Here is a 14,983-nt window from a genome sequence, read left to right as displayed (position 1 = left end):
GATAGTTGGGAGTTAAAGAGTCATAGGAGACAAACCTATTTGGGGGTATTGATATTCTAGAAGAATGCCTAACTTGTGGTTCCTCAATGGATTCGGAAATTTGAGAGTATTTTTCGAGGGCACTAATAGGTTTTTCTTGATTTCTTCTTGAGTAAACATTTATATTGGCATTGCTATCATGAACATTTGTATTGGCATTATTATCATTTGAGAGTGTTATGTCAAGAGGGGATACCTCGTGAGTGTCATCTATGTTTTCAAGAGAATCTTCTTGTATGTCATCAATAAGATCATATAAGAATACATAATCAATTTCATTTGTCTCTTCTATTTTATCAAAACCGTTTTCGTCTTCGAGAAATGTTACATCTTTTGAAACATATAGTTTATCATTCTTAAAATCATAACATCTATACCCTTTTTGATTTTCACCATATCCAAAAAATACACATTCAATTGCTTTGGGAGATAACTTATCCCTTTTATGTAGTAGGACAAAACATTTGCAACCAAAAATACGAAGTCGATTAAAATCGGGTGAAAACTTAAAGAGTTTCTCATAGGGAGAAGCATTTTTTAACTTAGAAGAGGGCATTCTATTGATTAGATAGGTTGAGGTAAGAACGGCTTCCGCCCAAAAATTTTTTGGAATATTTCTAGACACAAGCAATGTTCTAGCGGTTTCTATAATGTGCCTATGTTTCCTTTCCGCTAGGCCATTTTGTTGAGGAGTCCTAGGACATGACTTTTGATGACAAATGCCATTTTGACTTAAATAGTTTTGGAATTCGTGAGATAAGTATTCACCACCGGAATCGGATCTTAAAATAGATATGTTACTTTGAAATTGATTTTGAACCTTTTTATGAAAATCTTTAAAGAAAGTAAATACTTCCGACTTATGACTAAGGAAATAAATCCAAACATACCGAGTAAAGTCATCAACAAACGTAACATAATATGAATAACCCCCTTTAGACATAACCGGAGAAGGACCCCAAACATCTGAATGCACCAATTCAAAAGGCCTTAATGAGAAAAAAGATCTAGTTGGAAAAGGAATAGACTTCATTTTTCCAAAAATGCAATCTTTGCAATTAATTTCTTTTTCCTTACAAAATTTGTTTCCAAAAGGAAAGAGATACATTTTGGAATAACTTGGATGACCAAGTCTTTTATGCCAAGTTTCCATATTTTTTTCTTGGACATAAGAACAAAAAAAGTTTGTAGGGAGATCAAGATGGTCCATATAATAGAGGTCTCCCTTTCTATGGCCTTGCCCAATCCGCTTCCCGGACCGGAGATCCTGCACAAAGCAACCATTAGATGAGAAAGATATTTCACATCCATGGTCGGCAATTAGAGAAACCGAAAAAAGGTTTAAATTTAATTTGGGAACAACTCTTACTTTTGGAACACAAAAATTTTGAGAATCTTTAAAAGAGCCAATACTTGAAATTTTCAAAAAAGTTCCATCGGCCGTTGAGACACAAGAGTCCTTTGAATTGATGCAAACATCACTAAGTGCATTCTCATGAGGGGTCATATGAAAAGAAGCTCCGGAATCAAGGATCCAAGAATACGTACCGGGTGATGATGTCGAAGCAATGGCCGCACCCGATGTGGAGGAAGAAACTTTAAGCATTTGTTGGAGAGCCATAGATATTTGTCCAAGAGTTTCTTTATTGTCATTGTTTTTGCCTTCATCTTCTTTGGAGGTGGTTTCTTCAAGAGAGGCTACTTTAGGCTTGAAGGCTCCCATAAGCTTTGGACAAACGGGTCTAATGTGACCCGGCTCATTGCAATAATGACAAACAATCATTTTTCTTCCTCCATTGTAGTTCCCTTGTTTCCCAAAATGAGGAGGCTTATAGGTTCTAACATTGTTACCCAGTTTGGATACGGCAAGGACTTCATCAACATGCTTACTCATGCCAAGCCTTGTCTCCTCTTGAGTGATTTCGGCAATAGCATCCTCAATAGGAGGAAAAATAGATCTATGGAGAAGTGAGGATCTCACTTGCTCAAATTCGGGGCGTAGCCCAAAAAGAAATTGAAACAATCGCTCTTGTTCCATTTGTTTTTGTCTTAAATCAACATCTTCCATAGAAACCCACTTTGGCTTTAAAAGAGCCAATTCATCCCATAGTGGGTTAAGGGCACTATAGTAGTCTTGAATGCTAGAATCACCTTGCTTGGTGGTTCTAACTTTTTCTTGCAAGAAGTATGCTCTTGCAAGATCCTTTTGGGTATACATACCCCTCATAAAGGACCAAGCCTCATTGGCTCGACGAAATTTAGCTATATTAGCACATACCTTAAGCTCCACATTGTTCATAAACCACGCAAGGATTTTTGCGTGATTGCTTTCCCAATCTTCTACTTCCTTTTGATGATTTTCAATGGCCTTGAGACGAGCATCTCCCTCAAGAGCTTTTTCTTGATCTTCTTCCATTTTTGTGAGCATAAGCTTCGGTTCCGGAACGGTCCCCATGACATAACCCCAAAGCTTCTTCCCTTTGAGATTATTCTCCATTGTCGATGCCCACATCATATAGTTCTTTCCATTGAGTTTGAAAGAAAGATCAATCTTTGTCTCCATGATGTTGCCAAGAAGTGAGAAGATGTCCACCAAAATAAGAGATACACGAACCACACCTTTCCTTCAAGAATCGAGTGGCTCTGATACCATGTAATGAGATATTGCGGAAATATAAAGAGTGCATACAAGCACATACAACAATGAATAAAAGAGAAAATATCACAAGTCCACGAAGGGACAATACAAGCACAAGCCTTTAAGAAGGCAACAATATACAAAGCCTCTTATTGAAAAGAGAGAGGAGCTCTCCAAAATGAAAATACACAAGGGGATCACCCCTATTTATACAAGAGAAGGAGGAGGAAAAAGGAGGGCCAAAGGGCCTCAAAAGGAGAGCCAAAAGGGGGCTCCCATAGAGTCGTTGGGAGCCCCCAACGGTCACATTTGTGACCGTTGGGGGCTCTAACGACTTCTATGTTGGAGCCCCTTTTGATCCTCAAAAATAATAAAAAGAAAAATAATAAAATAAATAATAAAAATTACATTTGATCAAAAAAGGAAAAAATAGTTGTTTTCTAAAACAACTGTGAAATTACAAAAATACCCCTATCGGGTATTGATGTAATAAACAGAATATATATATATATATATATATATATATATATATATATATATATATATATATATATATATATATATATGTATATATATATAATAGGTACATTTTAACAGACAACCAATTTTCCTATAACGGTTGGGTTACATCAAGGATCTGCTTTAAGCCCTTTCCTATTTGCTATAGTGATGGATGAGCTTACGAGATCAATTCAAGAAAATGTGTCGTGGTGTATGTTGTTTGCTGATGATATTGTTTTGATTGATGAGTCTAGAGCTGGAGTTAATGCTAAGTTAGAATTATGGAGACAAACATTGGAAGCAAGAGGTTTTAAGTTGAGTAAGAGTAAGACAGAATACATGGAATGTCGATTTAGTAAGCAACGAAATAGAGATGGGAGTGTAGTGAAGCTTGGTGAGCAAGAAATACCGGTGGATGATTCTTTCAAATATTTGGGATCTATCATTCAAAAGTATGGAGAAATTGATGGAGATGTAAATCATAGGATAAAGGTTGGGTGGATGAAATGGAAGAGTGCAACTAGAGTGTTGTGCGATCGTAGAATGCCATTGCGGTTGAAGGGAAAGTTTTATAGGACGACTATTAGGCCCGCTTTACTATATGGTACGAAATGTTGGGCTGCCAAGAGACATCATATTCAAAAAATGAGTGTAGCTGAGATGCGTATGCTGAGATGGATGTGTGGAAATACAATAAAAGATAAGATTCGGAACGAGGAGATACGTAAGAAGGTAGGCGTTGCACCCATTGAAAATAAGATGAGAGAGAATCGTTTACGGTGGTTTGGACATATTCGGCGAAGGCCTAATGATGCTCCAGTTAGAAGAATGGAGAAATGGGAAAATATATTAGTTAAAAGAGGTCGGGGTAGGCCTAGGAAGACATGGATGGAGGTGATAGGAAAGGATATGAATGCTTTGAACCTCACCGAGGACATGGCATTGGATAGAAATGAATGGAGGAGAAGGATTCATGTAGAAGACCCAGAATGATTTTATTTGTTGGTTCGTATCGCCGACCCCAATTGTTTTGGGATGAAGGCGTAGTTGTTGTTGTTGTAAAGAAGCTTTCTTTTTCCAAAAAAGATACATTTCTTGACACATATAATTTGTCATTTTGAAAATCGAAACACATGTAGCCTTTTTTATTATCAACATATCCTAAAAACGCACATGGGATTGCACGAGGAGAGAGTTTGTCATTTCTGTTGGTGAAAACAAAACATTTGCATCCAAAGACTCTTAATCTAGAATAATCTGGAGTTAAATTAACAAGATTTTCTATTGGAGTTGTATTCTTTAATGAGGAAGATGGCATCCTATTAATGAGGTAGGTGGCAGTTAGGACCGCTTCAGCCCAAAAACTTTTTGGAACTTGATTTGCAATTAGCAATGTCCTAGTAGTTTCCATAATGTGTCGATGTTTGCGTTCGGCTAGGCCATTCTGTTGTGGAGTGTGTGGACATGATCTTTGATGTGTAATACCATGTAAATTGAGATAGTCTTTGAATTCGTTGGACATAAATTCTCCCCCTGAATCCATGCGAAAAACAGAAATATCATTTTGAAACTTATTTTTAACCATTTTATGAAATATTTGGAAGTTAGCAAAGACATCAGATTTATGTTTAAGAAAATAAATCCAAGTATGTCTAGAAAAGTCATCAACAAAAATGACATAATATGTATAACCACCTTTGGAAATAACTGGTGCGGGGCCCCAAACATCCGAATGTATTAACTCAAGTGGTCGTGAGGAAACAAAAGTTCTACTAAGAAATGGTAACCTTTTCATTTTGCCAAGAATGCAGTCTTTACAAGAAAAATTTTCAGAATTACAAAATTTTTCCAAACTTGGAAAATATTGAATTTTAGACATATGAGGATGGACAAGCCTTTTGTGTCATAAATCCAATTCTAATTTCTGAATATTGTAACAAAATGCATTTTTGGGTAATTCCAAAAAGTCCATGTAATAAAGTCCTTCTTCTCTATAGCCTTCCCCAATCAGCTTCTCTTACTGGCGATCCTGTACCCAACAACCATGAGAAGAGAAGGAGATATTACATCCATAATCAGATATTTGCGAGACAGATAAGAGATTCAAATTAAGTTTAGGGATATATCTAACTTCTGGGATAAAAAATCTTTTGAATTTTTGAAGATTTTCAAAACATCCTATTCCTTTTACTTCAAGAGATGTGCCATCGGCTGTAAAAACCTTTGACACACTTGAGTTATTTTTAAGACATTCGGATAGACTATTAACATTTGGGGTCATATGAAAAGAAGCACCAGAATCTAAAAGCCAAGGAAAGTTACCTAGACCGGAGAAAGATGCAACTACCGCTCCAGTTGAGGCTTCGGTTGAGGAGGATACCCCTTTGAGAAGAGGTTAAAGGATTTCCATCAGTTGAGCCATAGACTCAGGTGCATCTTGATCTTTTGACTCAGATTCAAAAGATGAAACTATTTTTTCTTCTCTTCTTTTTAACTTTGGACATTGAGGCCTATAGTGCCCCGGTTCATGACAATGATGACAAATAACTTTTCTTTTATCAAAGTCGTTGTTTTGCCTTCCAAAATGAGGCGGCTTGTAAGTACGAGTATGATTCCCCGGTCTAGATACAGCTAAAACAGAGTCATCATCAACTTTTGGAGTACTTTTTCTAAGTCTATTTTCCTCCATAGTGAGCTCTTCTATAGTATCAACAATAGAAGGAATTTTTCCACGATGTAAAAGGGCCGATTTGGTGGATTCAAACTCCGGCCTTAGACCATTCACAAATTGATAGAAATGTTTCATATCGAGTTGCTTTTGGGGAAGCTCGATGTCTTCGGCACAATGCCATTTGGGCTCAAGAAGAGCCAACTCTTCCCAAAGTTCGGACAACTCATTATAATATTCTCGAATAGTTTTATCTTTTTGAGTCACTGTAAGAACTTTATCTTATAAATTGCATACATGTGCAATATCTTTAAGGGAATACATGTTTTTAAGGTATTCCCAAGCCTTATCCGCATGCTCAAACTTAGCTAGACTAGAGCATTTTTTAATGTCTATGCTATTGATGAGCCATGACATAATTTTTGCATGCCCTATCCTCCATTCTTTCCATTTCTTTTCATAAGTGGCTAACGTCTTACTCTTCTCTTCTTCCGTTAGAGGAACCTCCTTATCACCCTCTTTCTTGGTAAGAGATAGTTTAGATTCCAAATCAGAACCATCCACTATACCCCATAAACCTTTTCCCCAAATGTGGTGCTTCATAATCGAAGCCCACAATACATAGTTAGTATCATTTAGCTTCATAGGAATGATGGTGATCTTATCATTGTCATCCATCTTTTACAAGGGTAAGAGAGGAATAAATAGGAGGAGAGAGAGAGAAAAATAAAAAGAAAAGAAAAAGAGTAGACAAAGGAATAAGAGAGGATACAAAACCAAAATTTTTTGTAGCACAAGTTCGCCTTTCTTCAAACAAATCTTCTTGAGCCAAGAACAAGGTGATGAAACACCTTGTGTAAATGTGGCACGGAAATCGAGGCGGAAGCACTTCAAGATCTAAGGATTTCGTAGCTCTGATACCATGTAATGAAATGGTGGTCTTCAACAAATGCACAAATAACTCACAAACAAGTGTCCATTGGAGACACTACAAGCATGACCCTTGAAAGGGTATAAAAGGAAGAACACTTGAAAAATAAATAATACTTTATTCATGAACAAAATGCTTAAGAAGCATGGTTGTTTACATTGAAGGGGTTCACCCCTATATATACAAAAAAGTGGAAGAGAGAGGAGAGCTCATTTTGAGCTCTCCAAAAGAGACGTTGGATTCCAACGTCTCTTAATATAGTTGTTGGACTACAGTCCAACATCATTTATTATTATAGTTGTTGGACTATAGTCCAACAACATTTATTATAGTCGTTGGACTACAGTCCAACAGCTATTTGCACAGTCAAGTTCCAACAGGAACTTAACTGGATCAAATATCTAGTTTCTATTGAACTAGATGCTAAAAAAGAAAATAATAAAAGAAAATATAATAATATTAATAATATTAATATATATATTACAGTTTACATTTTAACAAGCTGTTGGGAAAGGCTCCAACAACTAGAAATATAGTTGTTGGAGATTTCCAACAACTATTTTCACTAAAAGACAAATAGGGATGGCAGCGGACCGGGGGAAAGTGGGGAATGGCAGTGAACTGAGGGAAAGCGGGGATCCATCCAAACCCACCCAATTTGGGGCAGGGATGGAGAACATGAAACGAGAAAACCAGGGATGAAGGTGAAAATAAAAACACATGAGGGGATGAGCAAGGTTGCCAAACTAGGAAGTGGAAGCAAGAAACGATACGGGAAGCGAAAGCGAGAAGCGAGGCATTTTAAAATTTATAAGAAGCAGGAAGCGAAGTGTCAATTTAAAAACGAAATATTAAAAAAATGAAGCAATATGGTAATTGAATAGGAATCTATGTCACAGGGATTCGGCTAGCAGGGTGACGCACCCATGTCGACACGACTCGACGTGGGTGCGGGTGCGAGTGCGGTCAACCCGACCCTGGGTGTGGTCAACGCACCCAGGGTCATTTTGGTCCAATTCTCGAACTTAAAAAAATGTGCCAAGAAAAAAAATTGCCATATATGTCACAAGGATTCTCCAACTAGGTGTCGCACCCACACCCGATGCGGTCAACCTGACCCTGGGTGCAATCAACGCACTCAGGGTCATTTATGTCCAACTTTTGGACTTTATATATATATATATATATATATATATATATATATATATATAATTTTTTATATTTTTGCCACACCCCTGCACCCAGGTTTTTTGAAAGTGCCGCATCCCCGCACCCGCACCCATGTGACATAGATAGGAATCGAACAAGAAACAAATAAAAACTAAAATAAAATTGATCATTCTTATATTTCATGATTTTTCAGTAAAAGAGTTAATTTTTTGCTAAAATCTAAAATGATAGTTACTAATTTAAAGAAAGTACATGGAAAGTCAGTGAAAGCGTGAGAAAAAACACATGAAAAAATTGAAAAAAAATGCGAGAAAAGCATATCGGAAGCATAGACCATGTGTGTGAGAAGCATAGAAGTGTGGGGGGAATCGAGATTCCCATGAAGTTTCAGAAGCGAGGAGCATCGTGCTTCCGAAGCGAGCTTCTCACCTACCTAAGAAGCTTCTGGTAACTCTGGGATGTAGGCAGGGATAGACTTATGCTTTCCCCTGCCCCGCTTTGCCCCACCCCACCCTGTCCCTGATTCCCGTTAGTAAAATAATTAAAATACGCTTAGTTATTTAATAAAATTACATATAACTCTTATATATATATATATATATATTCTTAATACTAAACCAAAACATGAACAGAGGACGAAGAGAGAGATGGGGCAGGGGCGGGGATGGAGACAGTAAATTTGAGACGAGGCAAGGGTGGATGTCTAAAGCCCCACCACCACCACCACCACGGGGATGGAGGTCACTATTTTGAGACGGAACGGGGATGGAGACCTTGTCCCCCGCACCCGACCCGGTCCCTTGCCATCCCTAAGAAACTGAATATAACTGTTGGAGATTCCCAACAACTATATTGACTAAAAGACAAAACTTCCCTTTACAAAAGTGTAAAGGATAGAATAAAAATAAAATACAAAAAGAGGTCAGTTGAGGTCAGTTCTGCCCCTAAAGGGAAAAACCTATTACATGTACAGAATTACCATTCTGCCCTTAATGGGCAGAGCCTATTACATGTAAAAAATTACCACAATATCCCTAAAAGGTATTACCTATTACAAAGGAAAGAAACCAATTTAAAATTATAATATATACACTCATATATGAATATATATATATGAATCAATACATATAAAAACTTGCAATTTTGTAACTTTCTAAGTTGAATCATATAAAAACTGAAATTATTTAGTTAGCTCCTTAAACAGGCTTTCTAAGTTGAATCATATAAAAATCTGAAGTTATTCAAATTTGATAAAAGATTTGAATGTAGTTAAGTCTCCTCGTAAAAACTTAGGTTCGACAAGGCTAAGGAGCTAACTGAATGTAGATCACACAAAAGATCTCCCAACAAAATGCACATCTAATTCTGAAACTAACCATTCTAAATTCAATTAGAGTGAATTTGGTTAGACCTACATTTATATTAATATAAATTTATGTCACATGCATATGCACATCTGTGTGTACATAGAGGTCATTTGTTGCATTTATTTGATGCTTCTATTTTCTCTCTTTGCTTAGGCATCAACCAGGTGGACAACCAGGCATGTCTAAAAGGAAACATGAATTCTCAATGATATTTGAATGAGGTCTTTTCATATTCAGTGATTGTTCAGTATTATGTTCAATAATTTAGCCAACAATTTTCCATGTACATTAGGGGCATGTTTGCAACACCTGCAATTTTGTAACTTTCCCAGGTTTCTTGTGATTCTGAATCACATTTTAGAACATTCACAGGGGCATTGCAAACATGCAAACATGCAAACATGCAAAAATGCAACCAGTGGATGTGATTCCCATCTGTGAATGTTGAAGACTCAAAATCTTGTGAAAGTTTTACACAAGTCTGACAGTGTATAAAACTTTCACAAGCATCAATGCTTAGCTGTGAATGTGTTAAAGTAATGCCATGACATGACATGACATGACACATTCTTACATGATAGATTTTCACAAGTCAAACTCACAACCTAAAAGCAAACATGAGAAAATTAATGCTTGGAAATGTGAATCACATAAATCACCTTCAGAGGGATAAAACTTTTACAGCTACAGTAACCTATGATTAAAACAAACATGCCCTAAGTTCCTAACACGTAATATTGTCATGAGCTTGTAAACAATTTTCAATTGTTCCAAGTGCAAATACATGAGCCACTCTTGTGGAAGAGTTTTTCTTTCTTATTTTCCAGAAAGAGCACTTATGTTGAAGAGACTTGAAAAGAACTGTTACAAAATCCAGCTAAAGCTTTGCTAGTAATTATAAGCATTTGCATGCTTCTAAAGAACCAAATGCAAGCATTTAAGATAAAATCAATTAATATTAACAAAAGAATATCAGAAAAAACATGTGGCAAGTACAAACCTTTACAGGAGTCATGCTAAAAGTAGAGATGTTGGCGTCCATAAATACTTTTGATAATTCAGTCTTTAATGGTAAAGCCATCTCCTGAACCACCCAATAAAAGAAGTTATTTTATGGAAAATGACCTTCTCAACACTAGTTCTCTAAATCAATTGTGATAACAAAACAATCCATGATAGCATGGATGCACATTATGCTCAGGCCAAGGTGATTCACTTGTAACTTTGTCCGTAACACTCTTGGTGAGTTATGAGAGTCCTTGATGTTCCTTTCAAGCTCAACAATCACGTCATCTGGAAAAATAGATCTATCTGGGATGGCATAAATGCATTTTTGCATATTCTTTACAATAACACAGCAGCTAGCATAGCCATTTCCTACTTTGACCTTAACACACAATAGAAACAAAAGATGTTAGAATGTTTCTCTTCACAAATCACAAAAGAGATATACAGTAGCCATCCAACTGTGAGAAGAAAACATAAATAAAGTTGAAAGTAACATATAAAGCTAAAACACAGGCCACAGTATGCAGTCGTGGGAAAAAAGTGAAATTTCTCATGTATTTTCTATCTGCATATGAATGGCAACAGATAGTAAGTCATTGAGACAACTCAGACAGATAACCAAATCAATGTTTTCAAGATTTAGGATCCTCAAAACAATTGTGATGCATCAGGACTATCCAGAAACAGATCGACATTGAACTTGCGCCCATCCAACGTAATGGTTTCAAGTCCCAACCTGTGAGACTAAGTGACAATTGCCATCCCCTCAATGAAAGTTCCTGGCTCTGTTACTAGTCCCATTAAACCCACTAAGGCACACTCCTAAAATCAATAGTATTTTGAATCCAAATTCATCCATTGTTATAATCTTAGATCTATATTGTATGCTACAATTACATTGGTACCCTATCAGTCCACATCTCTAAAGTATTGTGCTTTTGTCTTTCATTTTGGTTTTGGCCTAACTACTAATACAATTGCTAAGAAATTTTCAATTAAATAGAAAGAGATTATAATATGTAATGTATTCCTAATAGATAAAAAAAAATTACATGGAGTTGACTTCTCTTCACACTATAAACCGTGTTAAATGCATGTGATTGAGTAAAAATTTAAACCACATGAGTTAAGAGCATTTACCTGGACACTTCATTTTGACCTACACGCTAGTGTCAAGATGACACAATATCCAACATGATGCAGACACAGCAAAAGACAGCTAGAATATGATCAAAGGTGGGACTAAACACAACCAACCATATGTGGTTAAAATCTAATTTGAAATTGCCATTGTCTTTGACTAATATCGAATAAATAAAGCTAAAGTTAAATATGTTCAACCATATGATCTGTACTATTTTTTCACTGGATATCATGTATATTATATGCTCATAATAACATTAGAGTGATGTGTGACTGGTAAATCCATTTGTCCTTTTGCAATTTTAGCAGATGAATAAATAAACTAACGTGTATGTGTGTGAGATCATCTTTTGGGATTCCTAATCACAATGCCATATGTTAGGACTTTTGTTTGCATAGATCTAGCAATCAAATGTTAAATCTGACCACACAGATGTGTTCAATAACATCGTTTATTACTATGTTAGTAGGTTTTAATCACATCTAACATACCACAAATTTTGATATTCAAGATTGTGAGAAAGCAAAGGCTTGCAATTCATGAAGATAGGAGCGCTTAAAAATGGCTTAAAACATGAACTTGGAGTCAAGTTTAACATATGAAAGCGATAAACAGATCATGATAAACATGATCCAAATGATAGTTTTTAAGATCGGATCTGTGAAAATCAAGAGCATGACACCATAGGTTATGGTGGTCAATACCACAACAGATGCACCTCATGTGTGTGTGTCTGTGCATGTTTAAGCACATGTGTGTACTTATGCATGTGTATGTCGTGCATGTGTATGTGCTATGAAAGTACATGTCATAATGCATCCTCATAACAGTGACCTAGTAACATAGCTGGGTTACCAAAGTTTGCTTCAAACCCACGATGAATGTTAATAAGAAATGTGAGCTCCGATAACTAAACAAAATCATTTCGTGTGCTGTTATTTTGCAGCTTTTAAGACATGGCACTGAGATCACCTAGAGGTATAAATGGTTCTACCTGAAGAACTAAATAAAAGATTGCATCCCTTCCAGTCTTCCTCCTATGTTCCTAATAACAGGGACGTATGCCAAGTTAATTTTGTTTAGAGGGGTAGAGAACCAGACTATACTAATCATATGAATGGGTAGATGATTCCTAACACATCACATTAAAGTTGAGACACCTAGAAAGAAAATTTAAAGGCATACAAATACCTCTCAATGTTAAACACACATCACAAAGATTTTCATTTAAGTTGTACATGACACTTTAACGCATGCCTTGAGATGCAGCAGCAATCCACAAAAGATAAAAACAGGAAGATGGAAAAGAACGAGCCACCTTTCCAAAAAGGTATAATTTGCCACGGTTTTCACCATGGAGCTCCTCATGAGCATCGAACATATAAAAGGGGAGCGAACCATCTGAATCCAGCAACAACTCTGAACTTATAACACACTCAGACCTTGATTCGGTAGGATTGCTTGCATTCCCATTCTCTCCCAGCGCCACCGACTGCCACCCAGTGGTTGCGGCAGATTCAGGATCGTTTTTAACTGTAATCTTTGCATTAAGGCGAAGACTCTTCTCGCTCTTTTTATCTTCCACCTTAACCTTCACATCCAAATTGGACACAACTACCTCTTGATTGCCACAAACTACCTCACCTTCAGTAACACCTGAAGCCTTCTGTTCTTGGATTCTATCTGTAACATCCTCAGGAGGCTGTACTTCGTGTTTTACATCATTAGACTGATCCAATGAATCCATGCTCATAATTTTAGTGTCCCTATCAACAGCGTTGTTTTTTACAGAGATAACAACCGGTTCAGGTTTAACGAAAGAATTTCCCGTGTTTGTAGTTGTAGGTATCGAATTCGTGAATCTAGTTACTGGTTGCGGTGCAACATTCATATTAGCACCTAAAATGCAGAAAGAAACATGTATCATTGGATAAAGAAGGGGATGGAGAGATAAAGATTATAAGAGAAAAAATCATTCCAATTGCTTGTAAAGAAAATCAAAGAGCACAAACCAGGCCTCCTTCGGCGCCTCTCTCTATCGGACTCATCAGGAGTGATCTCCGCAATCACTTGGTCGATTATACTAGCATCGTCGGGGACGCCCTTCCCCGCGTTCCTCTGGAAAGCGGAGGAAGTAAACATAGAGGAGAGCCTCTGCTTCCCCATGAGAGCCGCGGCGGCAGAGAGAGAGGACGGCCTCTTCGGAGGATCCTGCTGCTCATCCCTCTTGTTTTTCTTGATCTTCTTCATCTCACTCACGCCGCCCTTCTTCCGACGGCCATCATCGCCGTAATCATCCTCGGAGGAGGAGCCCCTGTACGAGGGGTTATTCTCCCAATCCTCCTCCTCGCCGAGATCTCCATAGCCGAGGCCGTTGTCGTCGACGATGAAGTCCTTGGCGGCCTCCCGCCGTTTTGCAACGAGGGCGGCGTACGCCTCCTCCGGGACGGTGTCGTAGATGGGCTCCTCCATCTTGACCTGGAAGTCGACGCCGGCGGCGGAGCGCCCCGACTGGCGGATGGCCCTGAGGCGCTCCAGGGCGCTGCTTCGGGCGGTATCGCCGCCGGTGGCTCCCCTGCTTCTCCGCCTCCTGCTCTCCGGATCCATCCTCTCTCTCTCTCTCTCTCTCTCTCTCTCTCTCTCTGCCCTATAAATGGAGGGCAGAAGTCAGAACCCTTCTTCCTACCCTCGTTGTTTGCTCTTTATAGTCCGGGGGAGAACTGGCGGGAAATCTGCGAATCGGCTGAAACTGATTCATTCGCTCCCGCGCGTCATCGTCTCGTCTCGAAGATACGTTGCTGGGACGTTGAACGCTCGGATTCGGAGTCAGTGTGAGATGGGATCAGATAAAACTCGAACCGGATCCGACTAGCTTAGAATCTGATATTTACACATAATCGAATTCGGATTTTGTCGGATTCAGGACTTGGATGCAAAACTCAATACGGAGCCCCACTTAATCATATTCAAATGCGGATTGGATGTCAGATTACATTCTACCAGTTCATATCTTGACATGGGAGCTTTGCATTGCGGTGGAAACGCCATTTCCATGTGTTACCAAAACATGGTTTTTGCCACCAACGGGCTCCGCTTGTCTGGTAGGAGCAGCCACTACACGTCGCCTTGTGTTGAGACCTTGCAAGTTCAAATCTTAATGACATCGTTGTATAACTGGTAGAGGTCAGCCTAACCTCAGCTTGCCTTAAAAAAAATGTGGTTTTAGACAAAATATATCTTTGAAGACCCAGGTCCATTATGAAATTTCATAAACTATACCCTGCAACATTTGCTAGCCAGACTCTTTTTTTTTTATCAACAAACATGACTCCTACCGAATCCGATACAAGTCAAGAGCAGGTCACACCTAACCAGTTGACAGCCCTATGGAGCAGGAGTGTCGATAAGTCGGGTATGACCCGATTCCACATGACCCAGGTTTGGTAATGATGAAGTAGATCGATTAGCTTGGACTCATGGGTCCGGGTAGTATATGTCTGTGGGTATAATTAAATTC

The 14,983-nt window shown here is 38.1% G+C and overlaps 1 protein-coding gene across 1 annotated transcript in view; it reads right to left on the bottom strand.

Moving 5' to 3' along the window:
• Positions 1 to 14,079, bottom strand: part of ICU2 (DNA-directed DNA polymerase) — a 50,649-nt gene extending 36,570 nt beyond the window's left edge. Inside the window, exons 1-4 of the mRNA XM_089981795.1 lie at positions 13,479 to 14,079; positions 12,785 to 13,365; positions 10,531 to 10,701; positions 10,315 to 10,398 (exon numbers count right to left, since the gene is read on the bottom strand). Of these exons, the coding sequence (XP_089837921.1) occupies positions 10,315 to 10,398; positions 10,531 to 10,701; positions 12,785 to 13,365; positions 13,479 to 14,073 (1,431 nt within the window). The 5' untranslated portion in view covers positions 14,074 to 14,079. The remainder of the gene's footprint in view (positions 1 to 10,314; positions 10,399 to 10,530; positions 10,702 to 12,784; positions 13,366 to 13,478) is intronic.
• Between the last annotated feature and the right edge of the window lie 904 nt (positions 14,080 to 14,983).

Source organism: Nuphar pumila, chromosome 12 (genome assembly GCF_984573655.1).
Source record: "Nuphar pumila chromosome 12, dmNupPumi1.hap1.1, whole genome shotgun sequence".
NCBI lineage: Eukaryota > Viridiplantae > Streptophyta > Magnoliopsida > Nymphaeales > Nymphaeaceae > Nuphar > Nuphar pumila.
The sequence above is the reverse complement of the archived record's forward strand: the minus strand, read 5'-3'. Positions and strand labels throughout refer to the sequence as shown.